Source organism: Oncorhynchus mykiss, chromosome 1 (genome assembly GCF_013265735.2).
Source record: "Oncorhynchus mykiss isolate Arlee chromosome 1, USDA_OmykA_1.1, whole genome shotgun sequence".
In the NCBI taxonomy this organism is placed as follows: domain Eukaryota; kingdom Metazoa; phylum Chordata; class Actinopteri; order Salmoniformes; family Salmonidae; genus Oncorhynchus; species Oncorhynchus mykiss.
In genome coordinates, this window is record NC_048565.1 from 84,480,751 (window position 1) to 84,500,031 (window position 19,281).

Below are 19,281 nucleotides of genomic sequence, written 5' to 3' on the forward strand. Positions count from 1 at the left end.
CTTGATAATCATTTAGTGGCCTCTATGTTCTAGTAGGGAGTAACATGATAACAGTGACTCTTGGTCCCAAAGAGCCCTTAGAGAAAGCTAGAAGCTGAAATATAGTGTAGTGACTATGATTTTGGGGTTAAAGTAGTCTATATGATGCAATAGTTCCTATCTTCCACTGAGGGGGGCATGTCCACACAAACACAAACAGGAAGAGAGTTAAAGTGAGGTCTGTGAACAAGAAGTAATTAACACTGCTGCCGTTGTCCTTGACACACGTTTATGCTCAAGTTCAATATAACATAACAGGCAGACTCTAACTCTCACATGGCTCTTCATCTCTCCCTCCTCCAAATCCTCCTCATATTCTACAGAGTCTCAGCAGGTAAGGGTAACATTTCTATGAATTAAGGGTGAAGTCCCCTGAGTCAATTCACTTTAAACACTGTATAATCGATCTCAATCATGAACAAGCTGTTTAAAAGTGTTGGAGCAATGCAATTTTTGTTATTTTTCCTCTGTACAGATTGTGTTAAATGCTAACTCTAATTGAAATGTGATTTGTGTTGATATGTCCACAGGGAGGCATGTGTCTGTGCAGACAGGAGGCTCCATCACCATCCCATGTAGCTATGATCTGAATCACATCCACCATGTGAAATACTGGTGTCAAGGATTAGGTTGGGATGTATGTTCGTATGTAGTACGTACAGACCATCCTAAGAGCAGTGGTAAGACCTCAATCTCTGATGACATCAACAAGAGAATCTTCACTGTGACCATGACTGACCTGACGTTATGGGACTCTAATACTTACAGGTGTGTTGTGGAGATCAATAGAGGACCAGATATGATGATACAATGGTTCCACCTATCTGTCACTCCAGGTAAGATCCCTTCACTGCTTGTATCTAGTAAAGTAGAATGAATAGTGCTCAGCAATGTCCTATGGAGTGTCCTGTAATCCTGCAATGTCAAATACGAAATAATGACCCAATTATGAATAGCTATTTATAACAAATGAAATGAGAATTGTGCAACCACTCTGAAATTTATAGACAGATTTATACCTTACATCTATGTGCAATGAACTGACCATGTCTTGAAGCTGTACAGTGTTTGTTTACAATTTGATTGCTTAAAAACAGCTGAGTAAAACAATATTATATTTTGGGTCATGATGGGGAATAATTGAACTAAGCTTGTGAGGATAGTTACATTCTTCAAGAATCAACGGCAATATATAATTATTATGAATTTAAAAGACCAAAAATGGATGTACCAATCACAGAGTGCAGCTTGAAGAAATTTGTAAGGAGGCTGTTGTAAAAGCACTTTTTTCTTCTCTGAATTCTTGTTTTTTACCTGTGTTCAGATACTCCAGAACTCTATGTGGACCAACAGGAAGTGACTGGAGTAGAAGGAGGGAGTGTCACTGTCTGTTGTTACTATAGTAACTCTGGAGACATGAAGTGGTGCAGGATGGGTGGTGATTGTGTGAGTGGGTTTTCTGGGACTTTAAATGGAACATCAGTGACATTAAAGCGGACTAGTGATGCCAACAACAGAACAGTCTTAACAGTCACTATGAGTGGACTGAAGATGGAGAACACTGACTGGTATTGGTGTAGAGTTGGAGAACTAGAGATGCCTGTTCACATCACTGTCAGTCAACAAACTGCAACACAGAGAACCTCTAAGATGACCTCAAGTTAGTAGATCATTCACATACTTTATGATCAATATGATTCCCTTTGTTTTATCCACTGGTATCATCTGGAACTAATTGTAATATGAACTATGAATGTGATGTTGCTATACAACCTGACTATCTGGTTTACCATTAACTTCATTGATGATATTGTTGTTTTACCTCACAGCAACCCAAGACCCAACCCCTCAACAACCCTCTGCCTCTCCAACTGCTGAGCCTGTTCAGACTGACAACACAAGTCAAGGAGCTGAGGGGAACATGGAGGAAGTCCACCAGAGGTTATTATCACTCCTTCAGATGTTTTATCCCACATGTTGTTAGATAATATGAACTCAGAGAAACATTACAATTCCATCATACACTACAACAGTTAATGCTAACCAAACACCCTCCCTAAATGCATATAGAGACTGTTACCACTTCCTCCTGGGTAGAACATCTCTGTGGTTGCCTTGTGAGAAGTAGCAGCATTATTGTGTTATACTCACTCATGTGCAAGAACAAGTTGCACACTTAATAAATAGTCATAATCTCAATAATAATCATCTCTTCATTTGCATGGTCAACTTCCACACATGTGAACAGATAAATCATTGTTCCATGTATCACAACAAGTGCATACAACAAATGAACAATTTATAATGATCTATTTTAATTGTATTTTTAATTCAAGTTCGTATATGTAATCCATCAGGTCCATAGATGTGAAAGTCCTACTCATCTATCTGGGCATGTTGGTGGTGGTGACAGCTGGTATCCTAGTAACATGGAAGATGTGGAGAAGGCATAGTAAGTAGTCATTTTATGTGAATATAAAACAGGAGAATAGTTTAGAAAATACTAAATGTATTGATATTGTGACCAACAGTATATTTCTTGCCAGTGATTCATCTTGAATGACAGAAAACATTTGGAGGAATTGTCTTTTAGAAACCCATTCAGAGGTATTATTGTACTATAACAAACTCAGAAGTTACTGACATCTCCCTCTCGTTATTCCAGAGGACAATAAGGCCAAGGACCAGACAACTAACAACTCAGTGGTAGGATACACTTATTTTATTATTTTCAACCATCTGCTTTTCTGATCTTGATTTGGGATCATCTACCATTTGACTCCAGCATTACCTCTTCAGTTGATTATCAATGAGTTGACATAAAAGGTCCCATAGTCTAATTGAACCCAATCTCTTATAACTCTCAAGATGTTAAAAAGACTGTTAAAAAGACTGTTAACAGGAAATTGTCAGTTCACTAAACATACATCTGAAACAAACTGTGGTTTAGGTGGTAAATAGACAAGTCCTGTTCCTCTTTGCTATTTATTTCTTTGCTGTCTGCTGACTCTGAGCAGGACATTACATACAGCACAGTGACCAAAACCAGACAAATAGCACAGCAGGTACAAACTGAATAAAACTTGTATTTTTCTGTGGAGATCTTGGACTAGAACCAATAACTCCATCTCTGCAGTGAGCCGGGGTTCTCTCTCTCTCTCTCTCTCAATTCAATTCAATTCAATTCAATTCAAGGGCTTTATTGGCATGGGAAACGTGTTAACATTGCCAAAGCAAGTGAGGTAGACAACATACAAAGTGAAAATATAAAGTGAAAAACAACAAAAATTAACAGTAAACATTACACATACAGAGGTTTCAAAACAGTAAAGACATTACAAATGTCATATTATATATATATATACAGTGTTTTAACAATGTACAAATGGTTAAAGGACACAAGATAAAATAAATAAGAATAAATATGGGTTGTATTTACAATGGTGTTTGTTCTTCACTGGTTGCCCTTTTCTCGTGGCAACAGGTCACAAATCTTGCTGCTGTGATGGCACACTGTGGAATTTCACCCAGTAGATATGGGAGTTTTTCAAATTTGGATTTGTTTTCGAATTCTTTGTGGATCTGTGTAATCTGAGGGAAATATGTCTCTCTAATATGGTCATACATTGGGCAGGAGGTTAGGAAGTGCAGCTCAGTTTCCACCTCATTTTGTGGGCAGTGAGCACATAACCTGTCTTCTCTTGAGAGCCATGTCTGCCTACGGCGGCCTTTCTCAATAGCAAGGCTATGCTCACTGAGTCTGTACATAGTCAAAGCTTTCCTTAATTTTGGGTCAGTCACAGTGGTCAGGTATTCTGCCGCTGTGTACTCTCTGTTTAGGGCCAAATAGCATTCTAGTTTGCTCTGTTTTTTTGTTAATTCTTTCCAATGTGTCAAGTAATTATCTTTTTGTTTTCTCATGATTTGGTTGGGTCTAATTGTGCTGTTGTCCTGGGGCTCTGTAGGGTGTGTTTGTGTTTGTGAACAGAGCCCCAGGACCAGCTTGCTTAGGGGACTCTTCTCCAGGTTCATCTCTCTGTAGGTGATGGCTTTGTTATGGAAGGTTTGTGAATCACTTCCTTTTAGGTGGTTGTAGAATTTAACGGCTCTTTTCTGGATTTTGATAATTAATGGGTATCGGCCTAATTCTGCTCTGCATGCATTATTTGGTGTTCTACGTTGTACACAGAGGATATTTTTGCAGAATTCTGCGTGCAGAGTCTCAATTTGGTGTTTGTCCCATTTTGTGAAGTCTTGGTTGGTGAGCGGACCCCAGACCTCACAACCATAAAGGGCAATGGGCTCTATGACTGATTCAAGTATTTTTAGCCAAATCCTAATTGGTATGTTGAAATTTATGTTTCTTTTGATGGCATAGAATGCCCTTCTTGCCTTGTCTCTCAGATCGTTCACAGCTTTGTGGAAGTTACCTGTGGCGCTGATGTTTAGGCCAAGGTATGTATAGTTTTTTGTGTGCTCTAGGGCAACAGTGTCTAGATTGAATTTGTATTTGTGGTCCTGGTGACTGGACCTTTTTTGGAACACCATTATTTTGGTCTTACTGAGATTTACTGTCAGGGCCCAGGTCTGACAGAATCTGTGCATAAGATCTAGGTGCTGCTGTAGGCCCTCCTTGGTTGGTGACAGAAGCACCAGATCATCGGCAAACAGCAGACATTTGACTTCGGATTCTAGCAGGGGGAGGCCGGGTGCTGCAGACTTTTCTAGTGCCCGCGCCAATTCGTTGATATATATGTTGAAGAGGGTGGGGCTTAAGCTGCATCCCTGTCTAACCCCACGACCCTGTGTGAAGAAATGTGTGTGTTTTTTGCCAATTTTAACCGCACACTTGTTGTTTGTGTACATGGATTTTATAATGTCGTATGTTTTACCCCCAACACCACTTTCCATCAGTTTGTATAGCAGACCCTCATGCCAGATTGAGTCGAAGGCTTTTTTGAAATCAACAAAGCATGAGAAGACTTTGCCTTTGTTTTGGTTTGTTTGGTTGTCAATTAGGGTGTGCAGGGTGAATACATGGTCTGTTGTACGGTAATTTGGTAAAAAGCCAATTTGACATTTGCTCAGTACATTGTTTTCATTGAGGAAATGTACGAGTCTGCTGTTAATAATAATGCAGAGGATTTTCCCAAGGTTACTGTTGACACATATTCCACGGTAGTTATTGGGGTCAAATTTGTCTCCACTTTTGTGGATTGGGGTGATCAGTCCTTGGTTCCAAATATTGGGGAAGATGCCAGAGCTAAGTATGATGTTAAAGAGTTTTAGTATAGCCAATCTCTCTCTCTCTCTCTCTCTCTCTCTCTCTCTCTCTCTCCTTCTCTCCTTCTCTCTCTCTCTCTCTCCTTCTCTCTCTCCTCAATTTCTGCAGTGTGAGTTGGTGTTCTCTATCTCTCTCTCTCGATCTCTCTGTCCTCGATTTCTGCAGTGTGAGTTGGTGTTCTCTATCTCTCTCTCTCTATCTCTCTGTCCTCGATTTCTGCAGTTTGAGCTGGTGTTCTCTCTCTCTCTCTCTCTGTCATCGGAATTTCATAATTCCTATATGTGTTCATTAATTAAATTCACTCAGTCTATTTTATAAGAATTTGTAAGATTCCTATTTGCATAAAATAGATAGAGACCAGTCTTATCAAAATGAGATAATAGTATTTATTCTCGGACCTCGCTGCCATGGAACCACGAACAACAGTTTATATACAAAATTTGACGTCATAGGTTATAAAATATCCTTCCTCCTATCGACCAAGGCAAAACAGGTTCAAAGGTTTATTCCAACCCCCTAGCTCACTCACTCCAGACACAAACCATATCAAGATTAACTTCTGAAATCTCACCTTTGTCTATCACTATTCAGCAGACAGTTCCAGTTGATGGAAAACCTAGGGAGACACTCGCTGCCTTATCTAAACCTCCCAGAGCTAAATTGAGTTGGTTCAACCATAGGTTAACGACCCTCTTTACTTACTTAAAAACCCACAATCCATTCCTCCCTAACCCAGCTGGAATGGTAATTATTATGTTTAATTACCCCCTGTTTCATGCTGCACAATCCCTTCCTTGTGAATTAACATTATTAATCAGATATAATAAAACAGGGTAGAGTTTAATTAGTTATAGTTATATTTAAACGTAGATATTGTTTAGTCATTATTCATAAAAACACTAACACTCTCTCTCCTAACTCAATTAAATTAAACACATTTTTTACAGTTAAGAACAAATTCTTATTTTCAATGACGGCCTAGGAACAGTGGGTTAAATGCCTTGTTCAGGGGCAGAACGACAGATTTGTATCTTGTCAGCTGGGGATTTGAATTTGCAACCTTTCAGTTACGAGTCCAACACTCTAACCACTAGGCTATCCTGCCACCTATAGTGTTGTAATGATGTGCAAAGAGTTAAAGTACAAAAGGGAAAATAAATACACATAAATATAGGTTGTAAAGGTTTTTCTTGTGGCAACAGTTCACAAATCTTGCTGCTGTGATTACACACTGGTATTTTAACCACTAGGTATTCTGCCACTGTGTACTCTCTGTTTAGGGCCAAATAGCATTCTAGTTTGCTCAGTATTTTGTAAATTCTTAACAATGTGTCAAGTAATTGTCACAATCATCGTATGAAGGAGACCAAGGCGCAGGTGGTATGCGTACATTCTCTTTATTAAAAGACTGAACACCGAACAATCTAACAAAATAACAACTGAACCGTGAAGCTATACAATATCATTCTGACAGGCAACTACACACAGTTAAGATCCCACACCAGAAAGTGGGTAACAGGGCTGCCTAAATATGATCCATAATCAGAGACAACGATAAACAGCTGTCTCTGATTGGGATCCATATCAGGCCAACATAGAAATACAAAAACCCATAGACCTACAACAACCCTAGACATACAACAACCCTAGACATACAACAACCCTAGAGGACCCACCGTAGTCACACCCTGACCTAACCATTATTTATAGAAAAAAGAGATATATAAGGTCAGGGCGTGACAGTAATAATTGTTTTGCTTTCTCAAGAATTGGTTGGGTCTAATTGTGTTGCTGTCCTGGGGCTCTGTGGGGTATGTATGTGTTTGTGAACAGAGCCCCAGGACCAGTTTGCTGAGGGGACTCTTCTTGAAGATAATTTATTTGTAGGTGATGGCTTTGTTATGGAAGGTGTGGGATTCACTTCCTTTTGTGTGGTTGTAGAATTAACGTCTCTTTACTTTATTTTGATCATTAGCGGGTATCGGCCTAATTCTGCTCTGCATGCATTATTTGGTGTTTTACATTGTACACTGAGGATATTTTTGCAGAATTCTGCATGCAGAGTCTCTATTTGGTGTTGTCCCATTTTGTGAATTCTTGTTGGTGAGCGGACCCCAGACCTCACAACCATAAAGGGCAATGGGTTCTATGACTGTTTCAAGTATATTTAGCCAAATCCTAATTGGTATGTCACATTTGATGTTCTTTATCTTCTTACCTTGTCTCTCAGATCATTCACAGCTTTGTGGAAGTTACCTGTGGCGTTGATGTTTAGGCCAAGGTATGTCTAGTTTTTTGTGTGCTCTAGCGCAACGGTGTCTTGATGGAATTTGTATTTGTGGTCCTGGAAACTGGACCTTTTTTGGAAGACCATTATTTTTGTCTTACTGAGATTTACTGTCAGGGTCCAGGTCTGACAGAATCTGTGCAGAAGATCTAGGTGCTGCTGTAGGCCCTTCTTGGTTGGGAACAGAAGAACCAGAACAAGAGGAAACAGTAGACATTTGACTTCAGGTTCTAGTACGGTGAGGCCGGGTGCTGCAGACTGTTCCAGTGCCCTCGCCAATTGAATGATATATATGATGAAAAGTACAGATACCAAAAAAACTTCTTAAGTAGTACTTTAAAGTATTTTTACTTGAGTACTTTACACCACTGGTCCTTGTTTCCAAATATTGGAGAATATGCCAGAGCTGTGGATTATGTTATAGAGTTTAAGTATAGCCAATTGGAATTTGTGGTCTGTATATTTTATTATTTCATTTAGGATACCATCAGCCACACAGGCCTTTTTGGGTTGGTGGGTTTGTATTTTGTCCTCTAGTTCCTTCAATTTAATTGGAGAATCCAGTGGGTTCTGGAAGTCTTTAATAGTGGATTCTAAGATTTGTATTTGATCATGTATATGTTTTTGCTTTTTGTTCATTGTTACTGTTACGGTGAGTGAATGAGGACCCAAAAGCGAATTAACTTAAACAGAGCTTCTTTAATAACCAAACATAGGTAGGCTCAGATAGACCGGCAGATTCCGACAGGACAGGACAAGGTTACAGTAAACATGACGATAGTCTGGTTCAGGCATGAAACACAACAAACAAGAATCCGACAAAGACAGGAGCAGAAACAGAGAGAGATATAGGGACCTAATCAGAGGGAAAAAGGGAACAGGTGGGAAAAGGGGTGGATGAGGTAGTCAGAGGAGACAAGGAACAGCTGGGGGAAAGCGGGGGAGAAAAGGTAACCTAATACGACCAGCAGAGGGAGACAGGGTGAAAGGAAAGGACAGAACGACACAACATGACAATACATGACAGTACCCCCCCAGTCTTTAATAGTGGATTCTAAGATTTGTATTTGATCATGTATATGTTTTTGCTTTTTGTTCATTGTTACAGAGCCAAATAGATTGGAGAAGTGGTTTATCCAAACACCTCCGATTTGTTGTTGTTTTTTCAGAGTTTCCAGAATTGGTTAGATTCTAAGGATTCTTTAATTACATTGAGCTGATTTCTGACATGCTGTTCCTTCTTTTTCCATAGTGTATGTCTGTACTGTTTTAGTGATTCACCATAGCGAAGGCGTAGGCTCAGGTTTTCTGGGTCTCTATGTTTTTGGTTGGATAGGTATCTCAATTTCTTTCTTAGGTTTTTGCATCAAACCATTTGTCACGGTTGTTAATTTTCTTAGGTTGTCTGCTTGACATTTTTATATTTGATAGGGAAGCTGAAAGGTCAAATATACTGTTTAGGTTTTCTACTGCCAAGTTTACACCTTCACTATTACAGTGAAACATTTTGTCCAGGACATTTTCTAGAAAAGGTTGAATTTGTTGTTGACTAATTGTTTTTTGTTAGAGTTCCACACTACGTTCCTTCTTTCTACAACATTTCTTAATATTATTTAGTTACTTTGGGTTTGATGCCTCAAGATTGAGCATAGCTCTGTTCAAGTGGAGTGAGATTTTGCTGTGATCTGATAGGAGTCTCAGTGGACTGACTGTGAACGCTCTAAGAGACTCTGGGTTGAGGTCAGTGGTCTACGGTAACACTGCTAAGAGATGACCTATAGATGTACCTACCTTAGGAGTCTCCTCGAAGCCAACCGCTGACTATGTACATACCCAGCGTCAGACAGACCTGCAGGAGTTGTGACGCATTTTTGTTGGTTATGTTGTCGTAGTTGTGTCTAGGCAGGCATATGGGGGAGGGAATGCGGTAACATCCAGGTAGGTGTTTGTCCCCCTGTGTTCTGAGGGTGTCAGGTTCTTGTCGAGTTCTGGCATTTAGGCTGCCACAGACTAGCACACATCCCTGAGATTGGAAATTGTTGATCTCCCCCTCTAGGATGGAGAAGCTGTCATCGTTAAAGCACGGGGATTCTATTGGGGGGATATAGGTAGCACACATGAGGACATTCTTCTCTGTTGAGATCATTTCATTATTAGTTTCTTGCCAGATGTAAAATGTTCCTGTTTTGACAAATGGAGTGGGTTAGGTCTGCTCTATACGAAATTAGCATAGCCCTGAGTCTCTTCCCTGTTTGACACCTGGTAGTTTAGTGGATGTGACTACCAGCTCTCTGTAGCTTAGAGGGCAACCAGTGGGTATGTCTCCTTTATACCATGTTTCTTGTAGGATGACAATGTCTACGTTTCCAATTTATTTGATGAAGTCTGTGTTCCTGCTCCTTAAGCCAAAGGCAGATGACCTGAGACCTTGTATATTCCAGGATGAGATAGTTAAAGATTTGTGTTCCATAGTGCCTAGGGTTGTTTTTGAGTGGTTTAGGCCCGGACCATCACAGTAGGTGTGAACAGAGCATGTTGAGCATCTGATACATACAGTTGAAGTCGGAGGTTTACGTGCACCTTAGCCAAATACATTTAAACTCAGTTTTTCACAATTCCTGACATTTAATCCTAGTAAAAATGTAGGTTTGTAGGCCTACTTGCTCGCACACGCTTTTTCAGATCTGCCCACAAATTGTCTATAGGATTGAGGTCAGGGCTTTTTGATGGCCATTCCAATACCTTGACTGTGTTGTCCTCAAGCCATTTGCCACAACTTTGGAAGTATGCTTGGGGTCATTGTCCATTTGGAAGACCCATTTGCGACAAAGCTTTAACTTCCTGAATGATGTCTTCAGATGTTGTTTCAATTTATTCACATAATGTTCCTTTCTCATGATGCCAACTATTGTGTGAAGTGCAAATCAAATCAAATCCAATTTTATCTGTCACATACACATGGTTAGCAGATGTTAATGCGAGTGTAGCGAAATGCTTGTGGTTCTAGTTCCGACAATGCAGTAATAACCAAAGAGTAATCTAACATAACAATTTCACAACAAATACCTTATACACACAAGTGTAAAGCGATAAAGAATATGTACATAAAGATATATGAATGAGTGATGGTACAGAACGGCATAGGCAAGATGCAGTAGATGGTATCGAGTACAGTATATACATATACATATGAGATGGGTAATGTAGGGTATGTAAACAAAGTGGCAAAGTTTAAAGTGGCTAGTGATACATGTATTACATAAAGATGCAGTAGATGATATAGAGTACAGTATATACATATACATATGAGATGGGTAATGTAGGGTATGTAAACATTATATTAAGTAGCATTGTTTAAAGTGGCTAGTGATATATTTTTTACATCAATTTCCATCATTTTCCATTATTAAAGTGGCTGGAGTTGAGTCAGGGTTTTGGCAGCAGCCACTCAATGTTAGTGCTGGCTGTTTAACAGTCTGATGGCCTTGAGATAGAAGCTGTTTTTCAGTCTCCTGGTCCCTGCTTTGATTCACCTGTACTGACCGCGCCTTCTGGATGGTAGCGGGGTGAACAGGCAGTGGCTCGGATGGTTGTTGTCCTTGATGATCTTTATGGCCTTGAGGGCGGGTAGTTTGCCCCCAGTGATGCGTTGTGCAGACCTCACTAACCTCTGGAGAGCCTTACGGTTGTGGGCGGAGCAGTTGCCGTACCAGGCGGTGATACAGCCCGACAGGATGCTCTCGATTGTGCATCTGTAGAAGTTTGTGAGTGCTTTTGGTGACAAGCCGAATTTCTTCAGCCTCCTGAGGTTGAAGAGGCGCTGCTGCGCCTTCTTCACGATGCTGTCTGTGTGGGTGGACCATTTCAGTTTGTCCGTGATGTGTACGCCGAACAACTTAAAACTTACTACCGTCTCCACTACTGTCCCGTCGATGTGGATAGGGGGGTGCTCCCTCTGCTGTTTCCTGAAGTCCACAATCATCTCCTTTGTTTTGTTGACGTTGAGTGTGAGGTTATTTTCCTGACACCACACTCTGAGGGCCCTCACATCCTCCCTGTAGGCCGTCTTGTCGTTGTTGGTAATCAAGCCTATCACTGTAGTGTCGTCCGCAAACTTGATGATTGAGTTGGAGGCGTACATGTCCACGCAGTCGTGGGTGAACAGGGAGTACAGGAGAGGGCTCAGAACACACCCTTGTGTTGAGGATCAGCGGGGTGGAAATGTTGTTGCCTTCCCTCACCACCTGGGGGCGGCCCGTCAGGAAGTCCAGGACCCAGTTGCACAGGGCGGGGTCGAGACCCTGGGTCTCGAGCTTGATGATGAGTATGGAGGGTACTATGGTGTTAAATGCTGAGCTGTAGTCGATGAACAGCATTCTCACATAGGTATTCCTCTTACCCAGATGGGTTAGGGCAGTGTGCAGTGTGGTTGCGATTGCGTCGTCTGTGGACCTATTTGGGCGGTAAGCAATTTGGAGTGGGTCTAGGGTGTCAGTTAGGGTGGAGGTGATATGGTCCTTGACTCGTCTCTCAAAGCACTTCATGATGACGGAAGTGACCACCAGTCCCTCCTGCAGCAAATCACCCCCACAACATGATGCTGCCACCCCCGTGCTTCATGGTTGGGATGGTTTTCTTCAGCTTGCAAGCCTCCCCCTTTTTCCTCCAAACATAACGATGGTCATTATGGCCAAACAATTCTATTTTTGTTTCATCAGACCAGAGGACATTTCTCCAAAAAGTATGATATTTGTCCCCATGTGCAGTTCCAAACCGTAGTCTGTTTTTTTTATGGCGGTTTTGGAGCAGTGGCTTCCACCTTGCTGTGTGGCCTTTCATGATATGTCGATATAGGACTCGTTTTTACTGTGGATATAGATACTTTTGTACCTGTTTCCTCCAGCATCTTCACAAGGTCCTTTGCTGTTGTTCTGGGATTGATTTGCACTTTTCGCACCAAGTACGTTCATCTCTAGGACACAGAACACATCTCCTTCCTGAACGGTATGCGTGGTCCCATGGTGTTTATACTTACGTACTATTGTTTGTACAGATGAACATGGTACCTTCAGGCGATTGGAAATTGCTCCCAAGGATGAACCAGACTTGTGGAGGTCCACAATTGTTTTCTGAGGTCTGGCTGATTTCTTTTGTTTTTCCCATGATGTCAAGCAAAGAAGAACTGGGTTTGAAGGTAGGCCTTGAAAGACATCCACAGGGACACCTCCAATTAACTAAAATGATGTCAATTAGTCTATCAGAAGCTTCTAAAGCCATGACATCATTTTCTGGAATTTTCCAAGCTCTTTAAAGGCACAATCAACTTAATGTATGTAATTTTCTGACCCACTGGAATTGTAATAGAGTGAAAAATAAGTGAAATAATCTCTTTGTAAACAATTGTTGGAAAAATTACTTTGGCATGCACAAAGTAGATGTCCTAACCGACTTGCCAAAACAATAGTTTTTTAACAAGAAATTTGTGGAGAGGTATAAAAATGATTTTTAATGACTCCAAGCTAAGTGTATATTAACTTATAGTGTACTTGTATAATGTACACTATAACAGTATAACAACACATTTTTCTTACTTGGGCGTCTCTCTACCAACAGGATCCACTTCCTGAAGCTGATGATGATGTCACATACAGCACTGTCATCTTCCAGCAACAAGACCCAACTAAAAGGACAGACCAAGGTAAAGCTGTTCTACTGATTATCCACAGCTGGTATTATGTTATCAGAAACAACAGTAGGTGATTGTTTCCTCAGTGTTAATATAGTCATGGTTACATCACCATTATAGCTGTAGGCCTAATATATCACCTTTATGTTACATATCACAATTATAACTGTCTACACTTTAAATTTCACAGAGAAGTGTGTTTTTATAGTGTATCTCCATCATGACAGAACTGTCCCTGTTTACCTCTCTACCTGTTCCTCCTCTGTAGTCAGCAGAACCAGATGATAATGTGGTCTACAGCTCACTAGCTCTACAGGTGACCACACAGGTCAGTGTTGGTGTCTCCTCTGTCTGTTGTACCAGATGATGCTGATCTCTCAACAAAGATACAGACAACACCACATTACTATGTGTACTAAACATCACTCTTTAACCACACAAATCTTTCTTCGTCATTTTATTTTGCTGCATGTAAAATTTTGTCATCACATTGTGACCAGCTAAACTATTGTTATCAGTGTGTATCTATAACATTACAGTGTGGACTGCACCTGGGTTTAAGGTGATGTTGCCCCTAGATTTTTTTTTAAATCCCACTGAAGATTAAGGTTAGGATAGGAGGAGGTAAAGCTGATCCTAGATCTGTATCTAGTGGAAACGTCACAATGGAGATTGTGACTGAATGTTTCACTTCCTCTCCAGCAGAGGGCAGCAGCAGCACAATAGTGACTGACTGAGAAGACTTTCCTTTTACTGGAAGGACAGAACACTCCCCTCTCCTGTGTCACAACGTCTATCTGCCTCCAATATGATTCTGTCATACTTCTTAACCCATCCCAGAAAGACCCCGTTATCCTTTTGTGTAATAAACTACTGAAGGCAGTCTGCTGTGTTTGTTCTGATTATCATCACATTTCTGTTATTAGTTATGTTCCACCACCTTTCCCCTTGTCTCTTATTTCTTACATCATGATCTTATTGATCTAGTTTAATGTCCTATGCCTGTAACTAATCATGATCAACGTGTATTAAGATCTTAGTAATAAATGATTAACCCAAGTGGAGAGTTGAAGGACACATGTAAAGGAGTTCCCGGGGTTCAAACCAAATCTGTTAAAGTATGAGGGAGGGGGGTTATTAACAGTGGGGCGTTTATCATAGGTTACTGTTTAAGTTCCCTAAGTTGGTATCCATCAACATTTATCATAGGTTACTGTTTAAGTTCCCTAAGTTGGTATCCATCAACATTTATCATAGGTTACTGTTTAAGTTCCCTAAGTTGGTATCCATCAACATTTATCATAGGTTACTGTTTAAGTTCCCTAAGTTGGTATCCATCAACATTTATCATAGGTTACTGTTTAAGTTCCCTAAGTTGGTATCCATCAACATTTATCATAGGTTTGTCATGTATTGTCATGTTGTGTCTTTCTGTCCTTTCCTTTCACCCTGTCTCCCTCTGCTGGTCGTATTAGGTTACCTTTTCTCCCCCGCTTTCCCCCAGCTGTTCCTTGTCTCCTCTGACTACCCATTCACCCCGTTTCCCACCTGTTCCCTTTTTCCCTCTGATTAGGTCCCTATATCTCTCTCTGTTTCTGTTCCTGTCCTTGTCGGATTCTTGTTTGTTGTGTTTCATGCCTGAACCAGACTATCGTCATGTTTGCTGTAACCTTGTCCTGTCCTGTCGGAATCTGCCGGTCTATCTGAGCCTACCTATGTTTGGTTATTAAAGAAGCTCTGTTTAAGTTAATTCGCTTTTGGGTCCTCATTCACTCACCGTAACAGAAGAATCCGACCAAGAATGGAACCAGCGACTTCGGATCCTCTCCACTCAGCCGTCGGGATCCAGGGAGCGATGCTAGGCAGACACGAGCAGGAATTGTCTGCTGCTCGACATGCCGTTGAGACCCTGGCCACCCAAGTCTCCAACCTCACAGAACAGGTTCACCATCTCCGCCTCGATCCACCGGCCACTTCCAGGGCTTTCGAATCTCCGGAGCCCAGAATCAATAACCCGCCGTGTTACTCTGGGGAGCCCACTGAATGCCGCTCGTTCCTCACCCAGTGTGATATTGTGTTTTCTCTCCAGCCCAACACTTACGCCAGGAGCACTGCTCGTGTCGCCTACGTCATATCTCTCCTTACTGGACGGGCTCGTGAGTGGGGCACGGCAATCTGGGAGGCAAGGGCTGAGTGTACTAACCAGTATCAGGACTTTAAGGAGGAGATGATACGGGTTTTTGATCGATCTGTTTTTGGGGAGGAGGCTTCCAGGGCCCTGTCTTCTCTATGTCAAGGCAATCGATCCATAACAGACTACTCTATTGAGTTTCGCACTCTTGCTGTCTCCAGTGGCTGGAACGAGCCGGCCTTGCTCGCTCGTCTTCTGGAGGGTCTCCACGCAGAGGTAAAGGATGAGATTCTCTCCCGGGAGGTTCCTTCCAGCGTGGATTCCTTGATTGAACTCGCTATTCGCATTGAGCGACGGGTTGATCTTCGTCACCGAGCTCGTGGAAAGGAGCTCGCGCTCTCCGTCGCCCCCCTCTCCGCATCACTACCATCTTCCTCTGCCGGCTCGGGAGCTGAGCCTATGCAGCTGGGAGGTATCCGCATCTCGACTAAGGAGAGGGAACGGAGAATCACCAACCGCCTCTGTCTCTATTGCGGTTCTGCTGGTCATTTTGTCACTTCATGTCCAGTAAAAGCCAGAGCTCATCAGTAAGCGGAGGGCTACTGGTGAGCGCTACTACTCCTGTCTCTCCTTCAAGATCCTGCACTACCTTGTCGGTCCATCTACGCTGGACCGGTTCGTCAGCTTCCTGCAGTGCCTTAATAGACTCTGGGGCGGAGGGCTGTTTTATGGACGAGACCTGGGCTCGGGAACATGACATTCCTCTCAGACAGTTAAGGGAGTCCACGGCCTTGTTCGCCCTGGATGGTAGTCCTCTCCCCAGGATTCAGCGTGAGACGCTACCTTTAACCCTCACTGTTTCTGGTAATCATAGCGAAACCATTTCTTTTTTAATTTTTCGTTCACCTTTTACACCTGTTGTTTTGGGCCATCCCTGGCTAGTTTGTCATAATCCTTCCATTAATTGGTCTAGTAATTCTATCCTCTCCTGGAACGTCTCTTGTCATGTGAAATGTTTAATGTCTGCTATCCCTCCTGTTTCCTCTTTCTCTTCTTCACAGGAGGAGCCTGGTGATTTGACAGGGGTGCCGGAGGAATATCACGATCTGCGCACGGTGTTCAGTCGGTCCAGGGCCACCTCTCTTCCTCCACACCGGTCGTATGATTGTAGTATTGATCTCCTTCCGGGAACCACTCCCCCCCCGGGGTAGACTATACTCTCTGTCGGCTCCCGAACGTAAGGCTCTCGAGGATTATTTGTCTGTAGCTCTTGACGCCGGTACCATAGTCCCCTCCTCCTCTCCCGCCGGAGCGGGGTTTTTTTTTGTCAAGAAGAAGGACGGGTCTCTGCGCCCCTGCATAGATTATCGAGGGCTGAATGACATAACAGTGAAGAATCGTTATCCGCTTCCTCTTATGTCTTCAGCCTTCGAGATCCTGCAGGGAGCCAGGTTTTTCACTAAGTTGGACCTTCGTAACGCTTACCATCTCGTGCGCATCAGGGAGGGGGACGAGTGGAAGACGGCGTTTAACACTCCGTTAGGGCACTTTGAATACCGGGTTCTTCCTTTCGGCCTCGCTAACGCTCCAGCTGTCTTTCAGGCATTAGTCAATGATGTCCTGAGAGACATGCTGAACATCTTTGTTTTCGTTTACCTTGACGATATCCTGATTTTTTCACCGTCACTCCAGATTCATGTTCAGCACGTTCGACGTGTCCTCCAGCGCCTTTTAGAGAATTGTCTTTTTGTGAAGGCTGAGAAGTGCACTTTTCATGCCTCCTCCGTCACATTTCTCGGTTCTGTTATTTCCGCTGAAGGCATTAAGATGGATCCCACTAAGGTCCAAGCTGTCATTGATTGGCCCGCCCCTAAGTCACGCATCGAGCTGCAGCGCTTTCTCGGCTTCGCGAACTTCTATCGTCGTTTCATCCGTAATTTCGGTCAGGTGGCAGCTCCTCTCACAGCCCTTACTTCTGTCAAGACGTGCTTTAAGTGGGCCGTTTCCGCCCAGGGAGCTTTTGATCTCCTCAAGAATCGTTTTACATCCGCTCCTATCCTTGTTACACCTGACGTCTCTAGACAGTTCGTTGTCGAGGTTGACGCGTCAGAGGTGGGCGTGGGAGCCATTCTTTCTCAGCGCTCCCTCTCTGACGACAAGGTCCACCCATGCGCGTATTTTTCTCATCGCCTGTCGCCGTCGGAACGTAACTATGATGTGGGAAACCGCGAACTGCTCGCCATCCGGTTAGCCCTAGGCGAATGGCGACAGTGGTTGGAGGGGGCGACCGTTCCTTTTGTCGTTTGGACTGACCATAGGAACCTTGAGTACATCCGTTCTGCCAAACGACTTAATGCGCGTCAGGCGCGTTGGGCGCTGTTTTTCGCTCGTTTCGAGTTCGTGATTTATTATCGTCCGGGCTCTAAGAACACCAAGCCTGATGCTTTATCTCGTCTCTTCAGTTCTTCAGTAGCCTCCACTGACCCCGAGGGGATTCTCCCTGAGGGGCGTGTTGTCGGGTTGACTGTCTGGGGAATTGAGAGGCAGGTAAAGCAAGCGCTCACTCACACTCCGTCGCCACGCGCTTGTCCTAGGAACCTTCTTTTCGTTCCCGTTCCTACTCGTCTGGCCGTTCTTCAGTGGGCTCACTCTGCCAAGTTAGCCGGCCACCCTGGCGTTCGGGGTACGCTTGCTTCCATTCGCCAGCGTTTTTGGTGGCCCACCCGGGAGCATGACACGCGTCGTTTCGTGGCTGCTTGTTCGGTCTGCGCGCAGACTAAGTCCGGTAACTCTCCTCCTGCCGGCCGTCTCAGGCCGCTTCCCATTCCCTCTCGACCGTGGTCTCACATCGCCTTAGATTTTGTCACCGGACTGCCTTCGTCAGCGGGGAAGACTGTTATTCTTACGGTTGTCGATAGGTTCTCTAAGGCGGCTCATTTCATTCCCCTTGCTAAGCTTCCTTCTGCTAAAGAGACGGCACAAATCATCATCGAGAATGTTTTCAGAATTCATGGCCTTCCGTCAGACGTCGTTTCGGACAGAGGTCCGCAATTCACTTCTCAATTTTGGAGGGAGTTTTGCCGTTTGATTGGGGCTTCCGTCAGTCTCTCTTCCGGCTTTCACCCCCAGTCTAACGGTCAAGCAGAACGGGCCAATCAGACTATTGGTCGCATCTTACGCAGTCTTTCTTTTCGCAACCCTGCGTCTTGGTCAGAACAGCTCCCCTGGGCAGAATACGCCCACAACTCGCTTCCTTCGTCTGCGACCGGGCTATCTCCTTTTCAGAGTAGCCTCGGGTACCAGCCTCCGCTGTTCTCATCTCAGTTCGCCGAGTCCAGCGTCCCCTCCGCTCAGGCTTTTGTCCAACGTTGCGAGCGCACCTGGAAGAGGGTCAGGTCTGCACTTTGCCGTTATAGGACGCAGACTGTGAGGGCTGCTAATAAGCGTAGAACTAAGAGTCCTAGATATTGTCGCGGTCAGAGAGTTTGGCTCTCCACTCAGAACCTTCCCCTTAAGACGGCTTCTCGCAAGTTGACCCCGCGGTTCATTGGTCCGTTCCGTATTTCTCGGGTCATTAATCCTGTCGCAGTTCGACTTCTTCTTCCGCGATACCTTCGTCGCGTCCACCCGGTCTTCCATGTCTCCTGTATCAAGCCCGTTCTTCGCGCCCCCGCTCGTCTTCCCCCCCCCCCCCCATCCTTGTCGAGGGCGCACCCATCTACAGGGTCCGCAGGATTTTGGACATGCGTCCTCGGGGCCGTGGTCACCAGTACCTCGTAGATTGGGAGGGGTACGGTCCTGAGGAGAGGAGTTGGGTTCCCTCTCGGGACGTGCTGGACCGTGCGCTGATCGAG

General features: G+C 43.6%; 1 protein-coding gene and 1 long non-coding RNA gene across 2 annotated transcripts; both read left to right on the forward strand.

The window, feature by feature from the left end:
- The first annotated feature begins 256 nt into the window (after positions 1–256).
- LOC110531089 (polymeric immunoglobulin receptor-like) lies at positions 257–2,926 on the forward strand. Its single transcript, XM_036987462.1, has 6 exons — positions 257–373; positions 570–875; positions 1,364–1,699; positions 1,869–1,980; positions 2,397–2,491; positions 2,705–2,926. Exons 1-6 carry the CDS (start codon positions 316–318, stop codon positions 2,788–2,790), a joined length of 993 nt encoding a protein of 330 aa, XP_036843357.1. The 5' UTR covers positions 257–315; the 3' UTR covers positions 2,791–2,926.
- Positions 2,927–13,230: 10,304 nt separating this feature from the next.
- Positions 13,231–14,475, forward strand: LOC118966006. Its single transcript, XR_005053197.1, has 3 exons — positions 13,231–13,308; positions 13,565–13,624; positions 13,999–14,475. It is a non-coding gene; the product is annotated as an uncharacterized LOC118966006 (long non-coding RNA).
- The last annotated feature ends 4,806 nt before the right edge of the window (positions 14,476–19,281 follow it).